The sequence below is a fragment of the Ranitomeya imitator genome, chromosome 2 (genome assembly GCF_032444005.1).
Source record: "Ranitomeya imitator isolate aRanImi1 chromosome 2, aRanImi1.pri, whole genome shotgun sequence".
Classification (NCBI taxonomy): Eukaryota; Metazoa; Chordata; class Amphibia; order Anura; family Dendrobatidae; genus Ranitomeya; species Ranitomeya imitator.
This window is the reverse complement of record NC_091283.1, coordinates 55,343,654-55,369,148: the sequence shown is the minus strand read 5'-3', so window position 1 is coordinate 55,369,148 and position 25,495 is coordinate 55,343,654. Positions and strand designations below refer to the sequence as shown.

Below are 25,495 nucleotides of genomic sequence, written 5' to 3'. Positions count from 1 at the left end.
ATGCGCCAATCCTGCGGAACAGACCCTGTCGCTATAGAGTCCCTAAAAATAAGAAATAATGGTTTATCTATTACATTACTTAGTTCTCTTAGTACTCGTGGGTGTATGCCATCCGGACCCGGAGATTTATCTATTTTAATCTTATTTAGCCGGTTTCGCACCTCTTCTTGGGTTAGATTGGTGACCCTTAATATAGGGTTTTCATTGTTTCTTGGGATTTCACCTAGCATTTCATTTTCCACCGTGAATACCGTGGAGAAGAAGGTGTTTAATATGTTAGCTTTTTCCTCGTCATCTACAACCATTCTTTCCTCACTATTTTTTAAGGGGCCTACATTTTCAGTTTTTATTCTTTTACTATTGATATAGTTGATGTCAGCGCTGCAGCCAGTCAGGGAGCAGTGGAGGAGACTCAGTGCTGGACCTGGGGAGGGTGAGTACATGCGGCTTTCTTCTTTCGCCCACTGAGCCCAGCATTCATGTGCGTGGGGGAGTCAGGAGAGATAGTTGTCAGCCAAATAAATGCTGGGCGGCGCTCTGTGTGTATGGACAGCATCATGGCTCCTCTTTGCATCCATGAGCATGAGACAGAGGTAAAGGACAGAAAACAGACGTGTATTCTCACCCGCGCAGTCACCGGAGGCCGTCAGCCTATATCCGCTATCACAGGACGCAATGCACCGATACGACCCCAGGGTATTTTCACAGGTTTGTGTCCCACACAGAGCGGCTCCTCGCTCCTGGCATTCATTAATATCTGGCGGATACATTATTTATTATTTCATGGCGTGATGATGTAGCCGGACATCCATCACCGGGATGATCGCCATCTCACCTATACAATTGCTGTTATCAGAGGTGGCTCTTAGACCGGTTGGACACGCGCACTGGAAGGATCCAACGGTGTTGGTGCAGCGTCCTCCTTGGCAGAAGATGCCGGTCTGACATTCATCCTTATCTTATAAGAATACATCAGTATACATTTATTATAAGGACCTGACCTTGCGGCTTGTACTGCCCGCGACCGGCAGTGGGTATTACACCAACGAATATCCTCATAATATAAGGGGATCCCTTCAAACTTCAATATAAGCAACAAAGAAAAGAGAACAAAGAAGGACTGCCAATCCAATAAATAAAGATATATAAACAGCAAATTTTATTAGTACATATAATACATACAAAAAAATATATATACAGAGAAATGGATACTCGGCAGATGGAACGGTACATAGACCAATATGTGCACGGAACATCGATGCCACAGTGTATGTATAGAAGGACGACAGCAAAATATATCAATCATAATAATCACTCCCTATGTGGATTTTTTGGACATCAGTATACATAAAGGCTTGGATGGATATCTCTCTACTGATGTCTATCGAAAGGTAACTGCAACCAATACCCTCTTACACGCAACTTCCTCCCACCACCCACAAGTATTTAAATCTATACCCACCAGTCAATTCCTGCGCATGAAACGTATATGCTCTGATGAAAGTGGGTTTGAAAAACAAGCACAAATTCTAACAGCTAATCTAAAAAACAGAGGGTATAACCGTAAAGTCATTAGAGCAGGTTATCGTAGAGCTAAGTTTTCATCGAGAGAACAGCTATTGTCCTGTTCCAAGAGACAGATAGCTCAAGATACACAAGCTGTGAGGCTCATAACAGGATTCAACTCGCAATGGCGGGAGATCATGCAGGTGTTGGGTAAACATTGGGCTGTATTGAGGGCCGATGATGATTTGGCCGGTTGCATTCCCAAACACCCTTCTGTTACATGGCGTAGAGCCAAAAATCTAAAGGACATTCTAACAAAGAGTCATTATGTTGCACCACAGGTCCAACATTTTTCTAATCGGGCAGGTCCCAAATGGGGATCATTTCAATGCGGTGATTGTTCAGCCTGTAAGTTCATGGACAGAGCATTTGTGTTTAATAATAGCGACAACAGTCGTAGTTTTACTATTACACACAACATCAATTGTAAAACTGATAATGTGATCTATTTTGCATACTGTCCATGTGGGCTGATCTATATCGGCATGACCACCCGCCAGTTGCGAGTACGCATCCTAGAACATGCCAGAGATATTAGAAATGGGGCATTAGTTGAGGAGATGGATCTATTGAAGACCATTCCCAAACATTTCAGACAATGCCACCATAGCAATCCAAATGCATTGAGAGTCAAGGGAATTGATCGGGTACAGCTTGGTATTAGAGGTGGTGATTACAAAAAGGAACTATTAAAGAAAGAAAGTAAATGGATGGTTGTTCTGGACACTATTGCCCCTAGGGGGTTAAACGAATATGTTAGCTTCAAACCCTTCTTATAGTAGCGCTAATTTTATTTTTATTTAGTTTTTATCTGTTGTGTTTTTATGTTATTACCAAATTTTTCTGTGTGTATTTTATGTACCCTCATATGTGACCTTTTCTAATTTTTACAGGAGCTCTGTCTATCTTTAGAGCGATAGTTATCTGTGGTATGGCTGTACGTATTGGCACCAGTCGGGTGGCTCTGGCCATCAATCTATATTTTCATGAGCACTTTCACCAGTGTCCAATGGCTTTGAAGATTCTAATCTTACTTACCTGCAGTGTCCTTATCTTCTGATATTGGTGGAGGATCCTGGATACCCACTACGTCTTCATAAGCACTTTAATTATTCTTATATGAGGACTGTGTAGGGACTATTATTATATTTATGTGAGTTGTACCATTATGCTTATGGCACCCATGTATGCTTATTTATATTCTAATTATTGTGAAGTTAGACAAATTTGGTATATTTATGTGCCTTTTACAGTGTTGATTATGATTGTGGTATCCTCTGGAGGCAGTAATATTTAGCACACAGCACTTTATATAATATTATTGTATATATGTATGTATCCATCTATGCATCTAGTTACATATGAGGCACGACTTATTAAAATGTTGTATTAGATCATTTAGCATATGGGGCATTTTATATATTGCCCTATATGTATTCATAGGTATGTCCCTGTTCATTAGATAATTATGTAGTATATGTTATTTGTATGTGGGCTACATCATGTGGTTTTATATACACTCACATTTACATTTATTGTACAATCCTGTTAAAATGATCATGTGTGTCAGGACATGACGATTAATTACTGTCTTAGCGAAGGTAATGTGTACTGACAGTACTAGTATTGTTTCATGCCCGCTATAGCTGGACTGTTTAAATATATCTTATCCTGCAATACTTAGTTGAACCATGGGCTCGGTTAATGGTGGTTGATACTGACGAGTGTAGCCGGAGACATGCTATCTGTTGTTACACATTCCAGCCGCAGGGTAGTGGTAGTGGTGTTTCAGTGTTGTTCTAGCGTTCCTTGTGGCATTGCGTGCGCATACCTGCGCATGCGCTGCAGCGCCATGGTGGGACGTCGCTCGGTTTGTGTTGCTCGTTGTCTAGGAGACGGGCGGGTCAGATGACCTGGCTACGTCACCGGATACCGGGCGCATAGAGCGACGCGCTCTCCGTGGAGTTGCATCATGGGGGTTATGCGCCGCCGTACGTGATGCCAATTACCACATTAGATAGGTACTATATATGGGGGTCCATTTAGTGGCTACTTCACCTCCCGACGAAGCTGTAGGATACAGCGAAACGCGCGTCGAGGCTCTTTGTGCACGGGCACGGGTGCCGCTATGTCTACAGGTGGAAACATGTCTACAGGTATGGTTTTGTGCGGTTACATGCTTTGAGGCACTGCACTATGGCAGCTTGTTTGCGTTGTATTTTACAATAGCCATATCTGTTATTAGCTATACCTGTGGCACTATATTAGTTGGTGGTCAGCAGGTTATGTATATGTATTGGAGTTATAGGTAGATGCTTCTTTAGATAATTTACCATCATTTAGATATACCTCCTATGCTCTATAGGGAGTGATTATTATGATTGATATATTTTGCTGTCGTCCTTCTATACATACACTGTGGCATCGATGTTCCGTGCACATATTGGTCTATGTACCGTTCCATCTGCCGAGTATCCATTTCTCTGTATATATATTTTTTTGTATGTATTATATGTACTAATAAAATTTGCTGTTTATATATCTTTATTTATTGGATTGGCAGTCCTTCTTTGTTCTCTTTTCTTTGTTGACCGGCAGTGGGTGTCTGCCCCCATCGTACATCCGTGCCCAGGGTTTCTGAACTTACCAATACATGATGAGCCATCAGGGGTAGTGACGTAGCCCTCCGCACACACGCATCTGTAAGAACCCTCCGTATTCTGGCACTCACCCCGTGGGAAACAGAAGTCTCCTTCCAGACACTCATTAATATCTGCAAGCAGATAAAATATGCGCCAATTACACCATAATCAAAATGTAGCGGTTGTTGAAGAATATGCCTTTGGATGGAATTTTATTTTATTTTTGTTGAAAAAAAAAATCTATTTTGTAATTGGGTTGTAATTAAAATGTTTCACAACATTATGCATTTAAGTAATTTCACCGGAGTACAGTTAGGTCATATTCACTGGTACTCCATGTAAAGTCCATGGGACTGACGACCCTGGAGGAATATATGGGACTGACGGCCATGGCTGAGCCCTGGAGGACCACATGGGACTGACGGCCATGGCTGAGCCCTGGAGGACCACATGGCACTGACGGCCATGGCTGAGCCCTGGAGGACCACATGGCACTGACGGCTATGGCTGAGCCCTGGAGGACCACATGGCACTGACGGCCATGGCTGAGCCCTGGATGACCACATGGGACTGACGGCCATGGCTGAGCCCTGAAGGACCACATGGGATTGATGGCCATGGCTGAGCCCTGGAGGACCACATGGGACTGACGGCCATGGCTGAGCCCTGGAGGACCACATGGGACTGACGGCCATGGCTGAGCCCTGGAGGACCACATGGGACTGACGGCCATGGCTGAGTCTTCTAGGACCACATGGCACTGACGGCCATGGCTGAGCCCTGGAGGACCACATGGGACTGACGGCCATGGCTGAGCCTTGGAGGACCACATGGGACTGACGGCCATGGCTGAGCCCTGGAGGACCACATGGGACTGACAGCCATGGCTGAGCCCTGGAGGACCACATGGCACTGACGGCCATGGCTGAGCCCTGGATGACCACATGGGACTGACGGCCATGGCTGAGCCCTGGATGACCACATGGGACTGACGGCCATGGCTGAGCCCTGGAGGACCACATGGGACTGACGGCCATGGCTGAGCCCTGGAGGACCACATGGGACTGACTGCTATGGCTGAGCCCTGGAGGACCACATGGGACTGACGGCCATGGCTGAGCCCTGGAGGACCACATGGGACTGACTGCTATGGCTGAGCCCCGGAGGACCACATGGGACTGACGGCCATGGCTGAGCCCTGGAGGACCACATGGGACTGACGGCCATGGCTGAGCCCTGGAGGACCACATGGGACTGACGGCCATGGCTGAGCCCTGAAGGACCACATGGTATTGATGGCCATGGCTGAGCCCTGGAGGACCACATGGGACTGACGGCCATGGCTGAGCCCTGGAGGACCACATGGGACTGACGGCCATGGCTGAGCCCTGGAGGACCACATGGGACTGACGGCCATGGCTGAGTCTTCTAGGACCACATGGCTCTGACGGCCATGGCTGAGCCCTGGAGGACCACATGGGACTGACGGCCATGGCTGAGCCTTGGAGGACCACATGGGACTGACGGCCATGGCTGAGCCCTGGAGGACCACATGGGACTGACAGCCATGGCTGAGCCCTGGAGGACCACGTGGCACTGACGGCCATGGCTGATCCCTGGATGACCACATGGGACTGACGGCCATGGCTGAGCCCTGGATGACCACATGGGACTGACGGCCATGGCTGAGCCCTGGAGGACCACATGGGACTGACGGCCATGGCTGAGCCCTGGAGGACCACATGGGACTGACTGCTATGGCTGAGCCCTGGAGGACCACATGGGACTGACGGCCATGGCTGAGCCCTGGAGGACCACATGGGACTGACTGCTATGGCTGAGCCCCGGAGGACCACATGGGACTGACGGCCATGGCTGAGCCCTGGAGGACCACATGGGACTGACGGCCATGGCTGAGCCCTGGAGGACCACATGGGACTGACGGCCATGGCTGAGCCCTGGAGGACCACATGGGACTGACGACCATGGCTGAGCGATGGCAGAAGCAGAACTTTGCACGTGACGTCCTCTGACCTGTGCACTGCGTTTTATCGCTGCTCAGTCTGAATCCAGGGGCACATTCACACTGGTAAGAGCCATCGGTGTTAATACATTTTCCATTAGACCCGCAGGAAGACTCTGTCAGACACTCGTTGATATCTATAGGGAACAGCAGAAACAGATTAATGCCAAAACATTTTCTATTTTTTTTTTATTATTTCATCATTTACATCTTAGTGGCAGTATCTCCATTTTCCACCATCAATTCTATCTGTAAAAGCGAACTTATCAGCAATATATTAACATATGGAAGGCGCAGTGCTACAGCAGTGTAGGCGCTTGTTCCCTAACAAAAACGACACCTTTCTTGTAGAAATCCGATGTGCCAGTCATGAGAAATCTAGTGTAGAAGCTATATGCAAATCAGGCTGGAAGTGCACAGTGGGCGTGTCCATCGTTCCATATACAAAGGCGCAGTGACAGGTTCCTTTATTTTATATAAATAGCAAAATTGTCAGCACATATACACATATACTGAATTCTCCAACTGCAGCTTCTTCTCTACTGAACACCTGGTAAGTACAGCCAGTGTAGTTACACAAAACCACCACTAGAGGGAGCCAAATGCAAACAGAATTTTAGAAATTCCATAGCATTGAATTAACCCTTTTTCGTTTTTTGCGCTCTTCTAAGATTTATCTTTTTTATTTTCTGCTGATTTAGTCGTAGGAGAGCTTGTTTTTTCTTTTTGCAGGACACTCTGTAGTTTTGAATATTTTAGAGAAAAAGTTCCAAGTGTGGTGAAATGGTGTAAAAAAAAAGTGATTCTGCCATTTTAAATTTTTTTTTTTTTTTTTTTGGGGGGGGGTGGTTTTTACAGCATTCATTGTGCAATAAAGTTGACAGGAAATATTTCTTTTATAGGTCAGAGCAATTATGTAACTTGTAAATGTTTTTTTGTTTATTAACTGATAAAGAAGTTTGTAAACAAATAAAATATAATTGGTTTGTGTTGACTTTTTTTTACCTATAACTTTTATTTTTCCATCAATTGAGCTGTTTGGGGGGCTTGTTTTTTGCGTGGTTCCCTGACGTTCCTATTGGTACCATTTTAGCGTCCATTAGATCACCTATTTATTGCATTTTCTGGGGCAGCTGCTGTGACTGTAAAAATGATTGTATATGTGAAATGATGGTCTCATGAAGCTCAGCCTGTGGATGGGCTTAACAGGGGTGCCAAGATGGCAACCATGGGGGTCTTCAATAGGCCCCCAGCTGCCATGGCTACGTATTGGCAGCACCACAGCAGGGGGAGGGTGGTGAGCACATGAAATGGCATGCAATCACACCAATTAAATGCCATTGTCAGAGATTAACAGTGGCTGGAGCTGGCTCTGGTCGCTGCTGTTACAGGCAGGTGTTGGCTGTATAACACAGCTGGCATCCCCCATGTGTGCAGTGGGCTCAGCTACTAAATCTACTCTATACACCGGCATCCAAGAGTTGTAAAAATCTTTACCCTTAAAGTGAATGTGTGATCAGAAAATGTCTCATTGCTTAAGAGAATTGGCTATATTAAATATAATTTCTCAACATTTTTTTTCAATTTTTCAAATCACAATCTGTATTTAAAGAAAAATCTTGCAAATTTAAAACTAAGCACTACACCTAATATTAGACTCCTAGTTCCTGTTCTTCACATGGACAGTAGGAGCAATAAACTGACTCACACCTTATTTGTTTGTAAAAAAGCAAAGTGAGCAGGAGGAGGTGAGCTGTGATATCACCTATTGTGAATGGTGGATCCTGTGTTATCTACTGTATATAGAGGTGTTATCAGTCATTGTACAGGAGGAGGAGGTGAGCTGTGACATCACCTATTGTGAATGGTGTATCCTGTGGTATCTACTGTATATAGTGGTGTTATCAGTCATTGTACAGGAGGAGGAGATGAGCTGTGACATCACCTATTGTGAATGGTGGATCCTGTGTTATCTACTGTATATAGAGGTGTTATCAGTCATTGTACAGGAGGAGGAGGTGAGCTGTGATATCACCTATTGTGAATGGTGGATCCTGTGTTATCTACTGTATATAGAGGTGTTACCAGTCATTGTACCGGAGGAGGAGATGAGCTGTGACATCACCTATTGTGAATGGTGGATCCTGTGTTATCTACTGTATATAGAGGTATTATCAGTCATTGTACAGAAGGAGGCGAGCTGTGATATCACCTATTGTGAATGGTGGATCCTGTGTTATCTACTGTATATAGAGGTGTTATCAGTCATTGTACAGGAGGAGGAGGTGAGCTGTGATATCACCTATTGTGAATGGTGGATCCCATGTTATCTACTGAATATAGAGGTGTTATCACTCAATGTTATCTACTGAATATAGAAGTGTTATCACTCAGTCATTGTACCAGAGGAGGAGATGAGCTGTGATATCACCTATTGTGAATGGTGGATCCTGTGTTATCTACTGTATATAGAGGTGTTATCAGTCATTGTACAGGAGGAGGAGGTGAGCTGTGATATCACCTATTGTGAATGGTGGATCCTGTGATATCTACTGTATATAGAGGTGTTATCCGTCATTGTACAGGAGGAGGAGGAGGTGAGCTGTGGTATCACCTAAATGGTGGATCCTGTGTTCTCTACTGTATATAGAGGTGTTATCCGTCATCGTACAGGAGGAGGTGAGCTGTGACATCACCTATTGTGAATGGTGGATTCTGTGTTATCTACTGTATATAGAGGTGTTATCAGTCATTGTTCAGGAGGACGAGGTGAGCTGTGACATAACGTATTGTGATTGGTGGATCCAGTGTTAACCTCTATATACAGTAGATATCAGACATTGTACAGGAGGAGGAGGAGGTGAGCTGTGATATCACCTATTGTGAATGGTGTATCCCATGTTATCTACTGTATATAGAGGTGTTATCAGTCATTGTACAGGAGGAGGTGAGCTGTGATATCACCTATTGTGAATGGTGGATCCTGTGTTATCTACTGTATATAGAGGTGTCATCAGTCATTGTACAGGAAGAGGAGGTGAGCTGTGACATCACCTATTGTGAATGGTGGATCCTGTGTTATCCACTGTATATAGAAGTGTTATCACAGCTCACCTCCTCCTCCTGTACAATGACTGATATCACCTATTGTGAATGGTGGATCCTGTGTTATCTACTCTATATAGAGGTGTTATCAGACATTGTACAGGAGGAGAAGGAGGAGAGCTGTGACATCACCTATTGTGAATGGTGGATCCCATGTTATCTACTGCACATAGAGGTGTTATCAGTCATTGTACAGGAGGAGGTGGACTGTGACATCGTCTATTGTGAATGGTGGATCCTGTGTTATCTACTGTATATAGAGGTGTTATCAGTCATTGTACAGGAGGAGGAGGAGGTGAGCTGTGATATCACCTATTGTGAATGGTGGATCCTGTGTTATATACTCTATATAGAGGTGTTATCAGTCATTATACAGGAGGAGGAGGTGAGCTGTGGTATCACCTATTGTGAATGGTGGATCCTGTGTTATCTACTCTATATAGAGGTGTTATCAGTCATTGTACAGGAGGAGGAGGTGAGCTGTGACATCACCTATTGTGAATGGTGGATCCTGTGTTATCTACTCTATATAGAGGTGTTATCAGTCATTGTATAGGAGGAGGAGGTGAGCTGTGACATCACCTATTGTGAATGGTGGATCCTGTGTTATCTACTCTATATAGAGGTGTTATCAGTCATTGTATAGGAGGAGGAGGTGAGCTGTGACATCACCTATTGTGAATGGTGGATCCTGTGTTATCTACTCTATATAGAGGTGTTATCAGTCATTGTACAGGAGGAGGAGGTGAGCTGTGACATCACCTATTGTGAATGGTGGATTCTGTGTTATCTACTCTATATAGAGGTGTTATCAATAACTGAAATCCTGTTGGTGATTATAAGGCTGTTGAAGAGTCTTTTGCACAGAACAAGAAGTAGTAGTCTAATATAAGGCCTAGAGGCCAGTGTGCAAATTGTAAGATTCCTGATTTTCTTTTTATCCAATTAGTAATATGAAAAAATTTTTAAATAAAATTGACAAAAATAAAATAGAAAAAAATTAACATAAAAATATGATGTACACAATAAGCCATTAAACACTTTCCATTTAAACGCCCTCTGGTGGCGGCTGCAGACTAAGGCCGTGACTAGGATGCCTCCGTGACAGGTACACCACTGTTTGCTGTGAATATAAGGGGTTATTCTGCACAAAAAAAACCTCTTAGTAAATAGAATAAAACTTGATTAAAATGTTTTTCTATCCTTTCTAATATGTGACTGATGTAAGGATGCTATGACACCCACCCACACAGCGCCGGTTCTGGAGTCTGTATCCAGCGTGGCATTGCCTGCACTGGAAGGACCCCGGTGTGTTGACGCACTCCTGACCGGCGCAGGCTCCTGGATTCTCACACTCGTTAATATCTGTAGAGAGGAAACTGAATATTACACCGATGAATATTTAATACATGATCATACCAGAATATCATTTATGCTTTGGATTTTCACTATCGATTTCATTCTTGGCAATGGATGGGAGAAAATCCATGACAGATCTGCCGCAGATTTGCAAAATCAGCAGTGAAAAATGCATGAGTGTGAACGTGTATGAATTCCCGCGACGTGGACCATACCATTGGTTGATACAAGAGTGCACTGATAAGAGCCATAAAGTATCTGAAGCATCTCACCAATGCAGTCACTGCCTTGTGCGGTCAGTCTGTAGCCAGCTGGACAAGAACAGCGGAAACTGCCAGGAGTGTTCAGGCATCTTCCCGATCCGCAGGGTCGTGGTGTCTGGCGGCATTCATCTATATCTGTATTGTGGAGACATGAAACTTGTCACGATCCCGGTTCTGTATCTATGAATGAACTATGCAATTCTCATGTCGTAGCCAGAAAGTCTGAAATTTCTGCAAGGTTGAAATTCTGCAGCATGAGCATGGATTTCTGCAAGCCCCATTCAAAAGAAGGACAGACGCCGAAACTTCTGCACCAAATCTGCTGTGTGACAATATACTACTAGGCAGGCACCAGCAAAGCAGCCGCCTGGGGTAGGGCTTTACTATAATAGGCGTACGTCTTCCACCAAAAATGGATGCCTGTGTGAGGAGTGTGCCCCCTTTTATGTGCCCCCTCCCCACAGTCCCTTAGTCCCACTTCCTCACATTCAAAAGATGCCATTAACCCACCCCCTCGTATTCTGATTAACCCTTACCTCTCTACCCCATCTAAACTGCTCCAGCTCCCCAGGTTCCACGTAACCCCGTCATGACGGCCTCCCCTTAAGTGCCGTGGGCCTCCCAGTACGGCCTTTCTTGCCTGTTTTCAAGATTTCCTTCGCATTGCACAAGGTGCTGTAATTTTATCTGTGCAGGTGGTAAAATTATCACCTGTGCAATACAAGGAAATCCTGAAAACATGAGCTGTTTGCAGCCCTCGAGGAATGCAGTTTGAGACCTCTGCTTTATAGCATGCATTGCTCCTGGCTTGCCTTCCAGGAACTGAAAATCCGCCCCTATTACAAGACAGCTGGAGTAAAGAGACAAAGACTCGTCCTCTTTTAATCTGTCTCGGCATCTCTACTGCTAGAGATGGATTGCACTTGACAACAGGCAGTGGACCTCAAGTTACACAGAAGGGAGACACCTAGTGGCCGGCACTTTGGAGTGATTTTTGGGGGTAAGACAATGTATATTTTCAGTATTGTGATTTTCAGATTGTCAGTTTATCATATTGTCTGGCAAATGAGTTCTCCTTTTCTAAAAGCAAAGAGTACAGGACCAGCTGAGCTGACTGAATGCTCATCTTAGGGACCTTTTAAGACTATGACATAGATTGCACAAGGTCCCACAGAGGTTGTATGAAATCAGAGAAAGCTATTGTTTTGGGGATTACTGCTTATTCATATCGATAAGACTGAGCTGCAATGCCAGACACAATCTGTAGACAAGAATGGTGCTATTTTGGAGGAAAACAATGGCCATTTTTCTCTCATACAACTACTTTAATTTAGAAGAGCATATGTTACACAGAAGACGCTAGCGGGCGATAATTTTTATTAGAAGATAATGAACATTCTGCACTTTGTCCAATGATTTGCTACAATAATTATATTCTTTAAATGTATACAGTGGCAGCAGAACTGGCAATGGCTATCCCTTCACACATTCATTTCTGTTCTACAGTAAGTTAGCTTTCATTATTATGCTAAGACAACCTGTAATGTTAGACAAGCTCTTTCGATCCTGTTCCTTACCTGTCCCTGCTCCAGCACTGGATCTTCCTTCCTTGCTCTATGGCTGGCTCCCTCTGTGGTAGTCCACAGCAAGTTACTGTGTTGGCCCGGCAACTACCACTGATGTTATCATCCTAGGCCTATTAAGAAGGCTCAGATGGCTGCCCACCACCTGAGTATTCAGGACATGCTTTTCCTGAAGGTGGCCTCATCTTACTTGTGTTCTAGCTAGGTGTCTAATTATCTTACCGGCTTCTCCTGTCAGCAACTCACCAACTGGCTACTTCTTCCAAACTCAGTCCAGCAATTCCTGGTACTATTGCAATTTCATCTCTACTTTGTCGTGTTACGTTAACCAGCTTGACTCTACTATCCTGATGCTGCGCACATCTGCTATTCCTGTGAGTAACCGCATTTCTGCAAGCAAGTTACCAGTCTGCCTATACATTTCTGCTATTACAGTGAGTAACCGCATCTCTGCAAGCAAGTTAACAGTTTTGCTATACCTCTCTGCATTCATGTGCGAAACTGAACTCCTGCAGAAAGATACCAGTTCTCTGCTGAACCTATACAATCTGCACATCTGGCTCAGCTACATACATTTTTCCTTCTCTACTTGCCCATCTGTCGTCTCATCCTTCATACCCTGATGTATTGGTCCTCGTCGATCCACATGCCATCCGGCAAGTTCATCTCGCTGCATCATCACCTCCAGTTTGTACAATCCACTGTACTGGGTAAGCCCCTAATAGACCCATCTAATAAAAGTTATTCTGAACAAATCGATGTATACATAACATGTGCACATCCTCTCAGAATTACATTGTAATCTGTCCTCTGTGAAATGTTCTCATTACAAACTCAGGATAGATTATTTGTGAATCTTTCCATAAGAAATACAAGTGGTTGGCTCCAAAATCACTGTCCGTTGGTTTCTCAATTGCAAAATGTTCCCTTTAATAAAAAATAAAATAGATTTAGAAGAACTGTAACCGACATTTACTTACCTTGACAATCGGTGCCTTGGGAGTTGGCAGTAAACCCAGCAGGACACACGCATTGGTAACTTCCAGGGGTGTTCTCACATCGACCATTAAGACACAGGCGTCTAGGAGTGAGGCGACACTCATCGATGTCTATGGGAGACAAAAGAGGTGCCATGCTATTTTTATCACACCTCATCATCATCTAATGTATCTCTAGTCCCAGCTGCAACCAACAGAATTGTGAATACAGCTCTGAAGGATAATTCAGGCGATCACTTAGGATCAGTAAATGATAAGTAATGCAAGATATTGAATACATTCATGTCAGTTGCAATGGGCTAAAATGACGCAGTGACATGTGATGGGCGCCATTTTTAAATTGTGATTTTTGCAGGTAAGCTGCTGCCATTGGTTCGGAGTCTGAGAGCACCAAGCTGTCATCTTGTTGTGGCCCATGATGTCTCATTAAATTAGCCATTATTACCATACACTAGCCATACATTACCTACACACGTGTTGCCCTGTGCATTAAGGCTAAACCCTGATGGACAGACACATCGGTAACTGCCGGGAGTATTTTCACATCGTCCATTGGAACAAAGTTGTTGTCCACTGTTACATTCATCAATATCTGTAAAAGGCAATTGCAAGTTAGAAATATCAGCAACTTAAAGGGAGAATTACATTGGGGTTATTAAAAAAAACAAAGTTATCTCCTATTCATAGAAGAGCGAGTGGAGAAGAGGCGATCATGCTAGAAATTCTCTCCATTCATTGTCTATGGGATGGCCAGGGCACTGTGCTCCACTTTTATCTGGCAGTCCCATAGACAATGAGTGGCGTTTAGGTTGAGCATTGTCCATTCTCGAGGTTCCAGAGCCCCGTTCTCTCGATCACTGGGGGTTCCAGTGAACAGCAAGAAATTACTTGTTTTTTCAGTAGTAAGTAGATCATGAATGGGCACAATTCTGTATATGTAACGATTATCTGCCTGCAGACTATGCAGTTTGGTTCTGTATACTGTGATGCAGTGACCCCTGTGGCAGCTAGGGGGCGCTGTATGTGCTCCTCGGGATATGCATGGAGGCGTATCTGTGGTTATAATGGTGGTAAAACAGCGACTGGCAGAATTGTAAGTGGCCGATATGCGTCGCAGAGGGAGTCTGCGCGGTAAGTCTGAAGAAATGTTGTTCTGCGACCTGTAGTCCCACAAGTGTTTGCATAGTTGTGAAGGGAGACTTACTGGGCTAGTTATGAGAGATGGGTGGGTCGAACTAGCCACACATTCCCACTCCCACATGTGGGAGTGGTTACAGCTTCATAATGTGACCAGGGTGTGGTGTTATGAAAGGCAATTCAGTACCACAATGGACATAGCGGTCAGAGCACATACAGTGATCTGACAATAACCCAAAATCATAGAACGAGCTCTGAGACGTGGGAACTCTGCAGACCGCAATCCCTAATCCTCTCCAAACAACACTAGAGGCAGCCGTGGATTGCGCCTAACTCTGCCTATGCAACTCGGCACAGCCTGAGAAACTAACTAGCCCGAAGATAGAAAATAAGCCTACCTTGCCTCAGAGAAATACCCCAAAGGAAAAGGCAGCCCCCCACATATAATGACTGTGAGTTAAGATGAAAAGACAAACGTAGGGATGAAATAGATTCAGCAAAGTGAGGCCCGACTTTCTTAACAGAGCGAGGATAGAAAAGGTAACTTTGCGGTCTACACAAAACCCTAAAGAAAACCACGCAAAGGGGGCAAAAAGACCCTCCGTACCGAACTAACGGCACGGAGGTACACCCTTTGCGTCCCAGAGCTTCCAGCAACAAATAGACAAGCTGGACAGAAAAAATAGCAAAACAAATAGCAAAGAAGAACTTAGCTATGATGAGCAGCAGGCCACAGGAATGATCCAGGGAAAAGCAAGTCCAACACTGGAACATTTACAGGAAGCCAGGATCAAAGCATTAGGTGGAGTTAAGTAGAGAAGCACCTAACGACCTCACCAGATCACCTGAGGGAGGAAACTCAGAAGCCGCAGTACCACTTCCCTCCACCAACAGAAGCTCACAGAGAGAATCAGCCGAAGTACCACTTGTGACCACAGGAGGGAGCTCTGCCACAGAATTCACAACAGTGTGGGTCACATGGTGTCTGAGTGTGGACCTTTATGGTCTATGCTGGAAGGTCCTGGAGAGCCTATGTGTTGGGAGTGTCGTCTCCCTGAAGAGCACGTGGTGGGGCTTTGGACCTGGTGGCCTGGGGTGTTGGACAGACGTCCTGAATAGCACCCAGACAGGTCACATGCCTGTGTGTTGGACGGTCCCATGTAGGGACGGACGTCCTGAATAGTGCACTGAGTAGCCTGTGTTGGAAGTCCTGGGAGTAGGCTTTCCAAAGAGCACAACCTGTGTTGGATGTTCTGGGAGTAGGAGTCCTGAAGAGCACATGCCAGTATGTTGGACGGTCCCAGGTGGGATGGACGTCCTGATAGGGCACAGTGAAACTGTGGTCCTGGACGGTCTGTGTTGGAAGCTCCTGTGAGTGGAGTCTTCCTGGAGCACCTGAGACTGTGGACCTGGACGGTTTGTGTTGGGGAAGCTACCGACCTTCGGTGGCTCTGGACTAACTGATGTGTGCCGGCCAGGCAAGTTGGTGAACCCCGTAAGGCAGCTTCCCTGAGAGAGAGAGGACTGACAGGAGGTCAGCGTGTGGAGCAGGAGCTCCAGAAAGGTAACACCCGTGAAGGTGGGCTATCATAACGGCAGAGAAGTATCTGCCAGTGGAACAGACTATTGGTGCTTGTTGTGTTTCATGGATAGTGATGAACTGTGCAGTCTCCCATCGTAACTGGATGAAGTGAGGTCCAGCGTGTTTAGAGACGGCGAACCAATGTCGTGTGCGCTATATGACACGGACATTGGTACGGCGTACGAACAACCCCCGGGAACTAGTCAAGGAGGGCTGGCGGGTGTAGTGTCTGAACTGTGAGTTAAAGCCATATAAGAAATATCTGAGTAAAAGCTGCAACTTAATGTCACCAGTTGGTGCCTGCTGTGTTCTATGGAGTTTATAACGAACTGTGCATAACCCAGTTTATGATGCTATAATAAACCGCATGGACTGTATTTGTGTTAAAAAAAAACGTGCCTGTGTGACTGAATCCCGTTGCTAAGTGAGTGTCCCCCAACACATGCAGTAAGCACGATCTTACAATACTCAGACCGGAGGTTGTATCTGACCTGTACACTCAGTGCCTTGTGGGTTAGTTCTAAAACCAGCTGAGCAGGCGCAGCGATAACTGCCCACCGTATTTTCACACCGCCCATTAGTACAAGGACTTGGTCTCTGTCGGCATTCATCCATATCTGTAGGACCAAAAAAAAGGAATCATTTAACTAAATAATGAATGCACTTTTCCCCATCGGAGAGGAAAAATGAGAAGTGTTAGCTGTAACCGTCTCCTCCGATTACACCCACCCAGTATCATTTATATACGATATAATATGACGTACAGTAACTCCAGATCAGCGCATGATTATTTAAAGGGGAAATGCTAAAATCAATAAGATAGGGTACGACTTACTGATTGCTGAGGATCTGACTGCTTGGACACACAGCAATCCCAAGATCATTGTTCTACAGAGCTTGAGTGGAGGTGTGCATGCTCTGACTCTGCTCCATTAGTTGTTATTGAAACTGCAGGAACTATCCCAACTCTGTACTTGCCTTTTTTGTTGTGCATGCTCTGACTCTGCTCCACTAGTTGTTACTGAAACGCAGGAACTATTCCAACTCTGTACTTGCCTTTTTTGTTGTGCATGCTCTGATGCTGCTCCATTAGTTGTTAATGAAACAGCAGGAACTATCCCAACTCTGTACTTGCCTTTTTTGTTGTGCATGCTCTGACTCTGCTCCACTAGTTGTTACTGAAACGCAGGAACTATTCCAACTCTGTACTTGCCTTTTTTGTTGTGCATGCTCTGACTCTGCTCCATTAGTTGTTACTGAAACTGCAGGAACTATCCCAACTCTGTACTTGCTTTTTTTGTTGTGCATGCTCTGATTCTGCTCCATTAGTTGTTAATGAAACTGCAGGAACTATCCCAACTCTGTACTTGCTTTTTTTGTCAGTCCCTAAGAAAATGATTGGAGCAGAGACTGACGATGTGTACCGCCGTGTGCCAATCAAGACTGAGGTCTGCAGAGCCCTGTTCCTGGGATTCGGACCGCCCCCCATTGATGTATTATTATAGTGATTATATAACTATTAAATAGTACCAACAAATATTATAAAACAAATGGGCAATGTCAAGTTTAAATCCGCTTTGTGGTTGTTCTTTAATCTGCATTTGTAGTTTTTGGGTAATTAGCATTAGGTTCACAGGGGCCGGACTGTGGGTAGTTTCTTTGGCTCCTGGCCCGGCCCCTCTGTATGCCTGTGATATTTCTATGACAGGTTACTGCTTTGTGAATGACCTGCCTCATGTTTTCACTCCGGCACCGTACTTGCCGAGGACGGCAAATGCTCAGATTGATCTCCTGGCATTTTTTTTTTTAAATGATGGCAGCCGAGGTACAAACACAGATTTAGATCTCAGCTCAATTAAATCTCTAAAGATTGAGCCAAGATTTCAATCTGCACATGCGCAGCCGCCGTCCTCATTTTATTGCACATGCACAAGAACAGAGTCAACGCAAATTTTTAAACAGGAGGTAGGTCTTTCACAAAGCAGTGAGTTGTCATACAGACACCAGGCGCAGGCAGAAAGGCCGGGTCAGGACCCAAAGACCCTACCCACCACTCCACCCCTGTGCACCTAAATTTTATTAAACCAAAAACTTCAAATATAAAAGTTGCTGACGGGCTTACTGTAAGTTGGCCATACACATTAGTTGTACTGTATATTTCTGAGGAAACAAGCTGACCATCTAGCGTGTATGAAGGCCTCTTAAATTTCACCTGACCTTGAAGGAGATGAGGATTAGGCAGTTGGATTTCAACATGCCTGATCCTTTTGTTCCTGGGGCTGAGGCAGTGGCTTACTCCTCTCTACCTACTGAGAACACATGAATGTTCGGCTGAACTGTCCTTGGCTAGTAAATGGTGACTTGAAGCATTGGATCCTTCTTTATTGATGGGACAACCTCTTTCCAAGGGTGAAAAATCTTAAAGCACTGCTTGGATCTTGGGCAAAATTCTCCTGCTCCCTCTCATCTTCATTACTATTCCCATCTCGTCATCAACCTCATTTGATAAATGACACACTTCCTGAATTCCACAAATATCAAATATGGTCCTAGAGGCCAAGGTTTGTTTCTGACGAAGGCAGCATGCCAAAACGCGCGTTAGGGAGGACGCCGTCCAGGTGCCAGGGATCTTTATTGCCACTGTAAGTCACTTTCTACTTAGGTCTTAATTTCACAATTTATTACTATTATTTCAGTGTGCATTTATACACACCTTACTCGGTGCTCAATGAATAAATTATTGTGTTTTCACATTACAATATACGGGACTTTTTGGTCGATTTTTCTGTGGTTCCCGCTTTTTGTTTTTTCCAATTCCCGACTGTCCACTTATCAGTACTTTGGTCCGGCTTCTTGGTCGTAGGGCTATTACTCTAAATTCATTTATTCATCTTATTTTAATTTCACAAATAATTTTACAGATTTCCTTGCCACCTTTAAGCATTTCCTTTGATATTTTTTATTCTAGGTAATGAGTGGAGGACAGAGGAGCCTCTTAAAGAAGAAGTTACAGGTCTGTGAGAGCCAGAAATCTTGCATGTTTTTAGGTGACCAAATACTTATACAAATCTTACCAAATCAGACAAGGTGATTTTCTGGATTTGTTTTCTCATTTTGACTCTCATAGTTGTGGTCTACCTATGATGTTAATTACAGGCCTCTCTCATCTTTTTAAGAGGGAGAACTTGCACAATTGGCCGCTGATTAATTTTTTTTTTGCCCACTGTATGTCTTAATAGTTCAGCACCAGACATCTTGGAGAATTGTAGCTTCCAGCCCTTTTTTTGTTTCCAGCAGGACTGTGCCCAGTGCACAAACCAAGGTCCATGGTTGGAGGGGTTTGTGGTGGAAGGCCATAGCCCAGACCCCAACGTCATCGAACACCATGGGATGAACTAGAACTGAGATTGTGAGCTTGGTCTCTCCCCAACATCAGCGTTTGACCCCACAAATGCTCTTCTGGTTGAAGGGACAAAAATTTGCACAGACACCTCCAAAATCATGTAAAAAAAAGCCTTTAGAGAAGAGCAGGAGCTGTTATATCTGCAAAGCAGAAAACAACTCCATATTAATTCCTATAGATTTAGACCACAATATCATAAAAGCTCCTGTAGGTGTCCCGATACTTTTGTCCATATTATGTACTGTATATTACACAATTTTCTTCCTGAAGATTTTCAAACTTTGACAAGCCTGTATTTCTTTATGATTTCTGTTTCCAATATCTGACGTCTGATTTTGCTCTAGTTGGTCCCATATTACGAAGCTTTTGTACGGTATACTTCACTGGTTTCCAATATTTGTCTCTCCAGCATATTTTCCGACAGCATGTGGCATCACTGATACAGGTAATAGTGAACTGGAAGGAAGGGTCACTTCTGACTCTTTCTCTAATTTTGAGGACTTGGTCTAAACAGGTCAAAACTGCAAAATGGATCTTTTCTTACAGAAACCCATAGAGGAAGTAGAACCATATTGAACATATCAACAATCACAGTAACAATTGTTTTAGCTTTATAATCTCCTTATAAACCTAACACTTGAGGAAAGGATTGAGAAACTTTAGGAGAAAAGGCGTCATCGTCATGAACATCAGACTTCCAGGCTACAGATGTGGCATAACAGTCTTGTGTGAATCGCCGCCAACTATAGTTTGTTCCTTTTTTTTTTTCTTCACTTGATTAATGTTTTGCATTTTTACAGCTAGTTAATTGGAAAGAAGAAACTATGAGAATGCATTTCCTGGAATTTCTGAACATATTCGTTCCAAATACAAAGTTGTTAATAAGCCATGTAATGGAGCTCTGATTGCTCAACAGAAACCAATGCCAATGACTCCATTGCCAAAACTTGCTAAGCGTCATCGCGCATTAAAGGCTAATTCCATGTGAAAGCTAAAACCTTAATTGTTGGTGGAAATAAGGAACATCCATAAAAACAAATGTTCTTCATCTTGGTATTTGAGTTTATCTCAGTTAATTCTACCCAAACGGAACCTTTCAGATTTGTGTGTAATTGGCTTTTCACAGAGATGTGTTATCTAATGATGGACACATAATCCGGGATCCACATAACTCCTCCATGCAGATAGTACAGCCAAATGAGCAGGTGTGGTAGAAGTTATGAAGACGGGCCGTCCAAGGTTTTTTGGGGGGATTTATGCATTGGTTGGCTCGCCACACAATTGTTAATATTATTGCACCTGCTCATGACTTTTCCTAAGGCTTAGTTTACATCTGTGTTGGAGGCTCCGTCTCCAAAGAAAGAAGAGTCCATTGTTTTTGACTGGGAGAATAGTAGTTCTATTTTTTTCTGGTTAAAATAAGAAACAAGGTGGCTCAAATTGGTTATCAAGGACTTATAAATAGGTGGCCTATGCTTAGGATAGGTCATCAGTTTCATATCGGTAGAGGATCACCACCTGGAATGTCCACTTTCAGCTGTTTGCTGGTCCAATGGCGGCCAGAAGAAAACAGTGTATAGACCTGAGACACCACAGCTCTGTCCGTTTTTGAGTAATAAAGCTCAGCCACCGTTGATGTCAATATGATCTGATCTGCCGTACCGAAGAATGACCACTGCATAGTGAACCGAGGTGTGATGTGCTGGCTCCATACGATGCTTACTTCCGGCTGTCATGGGACCTGCAATCAGTTGATCAGTGGGGGTGCCAGGTCCCTAACCGATCTGATATAAATGACCAATTCTAAGGATAGACCATTAATATCTCAATCATGGCCAAACTTTTTAACCTGAGGGATTCTAGGGTCCATTGGTGTCCACTGCGCAACCGCTGATGAAATCAGAATGCAGATGTGAGCAAAGCCTAAAGCAAAAACTCACTATAATACATAGGTGCTCTACATGATTTCCAGTGACAGGATGCCAGCTAATGGTAAAGGGGTTAACCGTATTGGCCTTTTAGGGCTTCTTGATTTAAGAGATGAGGTATTCTTGGAATCCCCACTTTAGCTAATAATATTGGCTCTTGGCCTGGTAGTCCATCCATGCATTACATTGGCGGCCATTCAATGGAATGGCTAGCATGTAATACTACATTTCTCCTGTAGTGGCCACTGTAGGGAAACTATATGGCCAGACAATTCTCCCCAGCAATAGAAGGTTGATGTGCGTCGATCAGACGATCACTAGGCTAGCTTCAGTTGTAAAAACATTCCTCTTAATGAGACATCACTATTATGCATATGCTTAAAGTTTTAACAAAGATTTAACCTTCCTTTTCTCTCATGTAAAGTTAGTTCTATAGATAATATGTACTTGGTGTCGCTAGGAAGTATTATTCTGCCATCTTATTTATTGCTAGGTGTACAAAACTGTATGAGATATCTTTCAAATAGCAGAAATAATTCATTTCTCACCTATACAGTGGGTGCCTTGTGTGCTCAACCAGTAGCCATTGTTGCACACACAGGTGTAACTGCCGGGACGCGGCTGACAACGACCAGGACCGCAGATTTGTGGATTCAGTTCACACAAGTTGACTTCTGCAAAAGAAAAAGATAGAAGCTTGCTTAGATAAAATATTGACTGCCATGTTGGCAATGCCATCAGTTTGTTACGTGTATTTCATATATTTTTACTTTTTCACACTCTAAGGGGTTGTCCAAAATTATCACATGAAAATCATAGAAATCCCCCTCAATGACTAACCACAAATGTAAAAGACAGTGAAGAGGTCGGTATGTGGCACAGAGATTACTGTATTCACATTTTTACAAGAGGACTAATATTGTGCCGCGAGTGTTGCTCATGGTCGCGAGAGGTGGCTAATGAGGTAGACATTATTAATTCCAGACAAGAGGCAGCTCACCGAATAACCTGTCATGGTTAATAAAAAAAAAGGGATAGAGTACATCCACTTCCATGATCTTCCTTACCCTGAGGGGGAGACTCCACTTCAGTCTCTATACGTTCCACCAGAGATGGTGACCTGGTGGGAAAAAGCCTTTGTATAACAGAAGGGGACCTGTTAATTTGGATCTGCGTCCTATCAGGGCTTTGTGGAGGAATATAAGCCCGGGTCTGATCGCTCTCTGGTTTTCTCTCCTCCGCAATGAAACGACCTGAAAATATAAACCAGATGATGTCTAATTTAATGCTGACATATTCTGCATAGCTGTACGTAGGTAGAAGTCTCATCAGTCCCTATCTCCAGTGAAGACCACGATCTCATTTCTGTCTTGGGTTATAGGATCAGTTCCAAAGGAAGATATTTAACGATATCCTTGCCAATGACGATGAGGTCATATGTCATGGTTCCTCCGTAACACTGCTTTGATGCTTAGTATATGGAGGTTTATGGACATGGATGGTCCAATATCATTTCCGACACCTATTGCAACACCACTGCTAAGGATGCGTCAAGCCTTTCGTTGGCTGGGGCAAAATGCGAAATTATGTATTCCCCCGTGAACAAATTGTAGAAGCTAGAGTGCAGAAATTAACTGGTTATCTACCGAAATGCTGCCCACCACCCAATTAGCAAGGATACCCACTGAGCTTCTTTTCTCACCTCATGAATAGTGCAGCCCCTAGCCACTACTCGTGTACTAAACATAACTTTTGGAAATTGAAATAATCTACAGAACATATTGGGTATTAGGCAACATTGGCTGGTTGACTTTGAGGATTGAAATCTGTGGGAATAAAGAAAAGGTCCATCTCTAAGACATCCAACATTTACAGGACCATGATGTCTGGACCAGCCGCTGGTCTTCTAATCCAAACTCAACAACATCACATCTATGAAGCTGTCAAGTTTGAGTCAGGAGAACCAAGGCTGGTGCAGACATTGTGGAGAACCAAGGCTGGTGCAGACATTGTGGAGAACCAAGGCTGGTCCAGACATTGTGGAGAACCAAGGCTGGTCCAGACATTGTGGAGAACCAAGGCTGGTCCAGACATTGTGGTCCGAACATACGTAGATGGTCATTGTCAGAAGTGTGAATCCGATCTACAAAATGGCATCCTCTTCTTCTACCGAATAAACGGGTACATGAACCCGGTCCACCACCAATGCAGATACCTGACATAGTACAATGACATAGTTCATGATGGGGAATTTAGATGTCATAAATATCAGAAGATACGACTGATTTCTTACTGGTAACAGGTTTAGGTGGTGGTACAGGAGTGGTTAGTGTCAGAATTCTGGATCCAGGCTGTCGTTGGACAGGAACACGATCTTGTCCAACAAAGCGATGGTTAATTTTCAAGTCTGAAGCTGAGTAATGGTAACCTGGACCAGCAGGGCATGTCTCTTTAAATCCCTCTGCAACATGAAATAATAAAGTTATATTATGCATTGATTAAAAACTATTCACAGTTGGAGCAGGACTGAAAACTTGACTGACGGCTTCCTACCTGTGCCAAAAGGAGGACAACTTTCACATCCTTTGCCCCAAGCTTTTCCCACGCGACTGCAACAACAAATCTGTTTGGTGATATTCCTAAGGATAGGAAGGGAGCACCCGCCATCCCGTAAGACCCTAAAACATGGACCTTTGGCTTCTGAAATCACATGATGAGCTGAGGAGAAAGACACAATGGTTATATATATATATATATATATATATATATATATACATACATATATTTATAGTGGGCCAATATAAAATGCAGACATGACTTAATTAAATTTTTACTTCCTTCTACTATAAATAATTAAGATGCATACAACAAAATTAGGATATAATAAGTCAAGAAAGGCTGAACTCACATATACAGCTGCTCCTAGAGGAATCAAGGAGATATCCTTCTTTGCACAAGCAGGAAAAGCTCCCTCTAGTGTTGGTGCAGTCACCATTCTGACACAATGATGGATCCTTGCACTCATCTACATCTGCAAAGCAAGACGGTATAAGAACTGGATGGGTACAAGAAAATAAAAAAGTTCCTAATGCACAACACCCCACATCACAGGAAAAGTGAAGCCAAGAAAAATGTACTACTCTTTCCAATTTCAGGGTTGCTTGACCCCCAGGGTATGTGCACACGTTCAGGTTTTTTCGCGTTTTGTTTTGCATTTTTTCGCGATAAAAACACTATAAAAACTCATTAAAAACGCATACATTATGCATCCTATCATTTAGAATGCATTCTGCATGTTTTGTGCACATGATGCGTTTTTTTCCGTGAAAAAAAAACGCATCGCAGTAAAAAAAAGCAGCGTGTTCATTAATTTTGCGGATTTTCTGCGTTTTCCCACTATTCTATGCATTTGGAAAATACGCACAAAAAACGCACCAAAAACACGTCAAAAATGCATGAAAAAACGCATGCGGATTTCTGGCAGAAATGTCCGGTTTTTGTCAGGAAAATTTCTGCAAGAAATCCTGACGTGTGCACATACCCTCAAGCTGGTTGATCCATCACTTATTGATCAACTTACCTACACATGTTCCATTGATTCTTTCAAAACCCTTAGGACAAGGTGATTGTGAAAGACTCCCCGACGTGGACTCTCCTGTGGAGAAAAAACATGTAGATGTGGCTATATGAGACTTATTTAAGACCAATGAAGTCTTCCTCGTCTCCTTAGCAGTTAGAATTCAGATATTTATGCTTCTAGAAAAACAGAATCAGCAGGGCCCATGACCAGGAAGGGTCCATAACTCCTCAGTGGTAAGATAGTAATCAATTTGACTGTCTAATAACGACTATAAAGTATTTAAAGGGGACCTGTCACTTGTCATAAATATATAATTCTTTTACCTA

The 25,495-nt window shown here is 43.7% G+C and overlaps 1 protein-coding gene across 2 annotated transcripts in view; it reads right to left on the bottom strand.

Annotated features, from left to right (window-relative positions):
- LTBP4 (latent transforming growth factor beta binding protein 4) overlaps positions 1 to 25,495 on the bottom strand; it is a 115,554-nt gene that overhangs the window by 21,100 nt on the left and 68,959 nt on the right. For both annotated transcript variants that reach the window (XM_069746768.1, XM_069746769.1), the window contains exons 5-19: positions 25,170 to 25,244; positions 24,498 to 24,620; positions 24,143 to 24,307; positions 23,883 to 24,050; positions 22,657 to 22,842; positions 22,138 to 22,263; positions 16,750 to 16,875; positions 14,006 to 14,131; positions 13,522 to 13,650; positions 10,968 to 11,093; positions 10,582 to 10,701; positions 6,243 to 6,368; positions 4,214 to 4,339; positions 836 to 958; positions 626 to 757 (exon numbers count right to left, since the gene is read on the bottom strand). In XM_069746768.1, the coding sequence (XP_069602869.1) occupies positions 626 to 757; positions 836 to 958; positions 4,214 to 4,339; positions 6,243 to 6,368; positions 10,582 to 10,701; positions 10,968 to 11,093; positions 13,522 to 13,650; positions 14,006 to 14,131; positions 16,750 to 16,875; positions 22,138 to 22,263; positions 22,657 to 22,842; positions 23,883 to 24,050; positions 24,143 to 24,307; positions 24,498 to 24,620; positions 25,170 to 25,244 (1,977 nt within the window). The remainder of the gene's footprint in view (positions 1 to 625; positions 758 to 835; positions 959 to 4,213; positions 4,340 to 6,242; positions 6,369 to 10,581; positions 10,702 to 10,967; positions 11,094 to 13,521; positions 13,651 to 14,005; positions 14,132 to 16,749; positions 16,876 to 22,137; positions 22,264 to 22,656; positions 22,843 to 23,882; positions 24,051 to 24,142; positions 24,308 to 24,497; positions 24,621 to 25,169; positions 25,245 to 25,495) is intronic.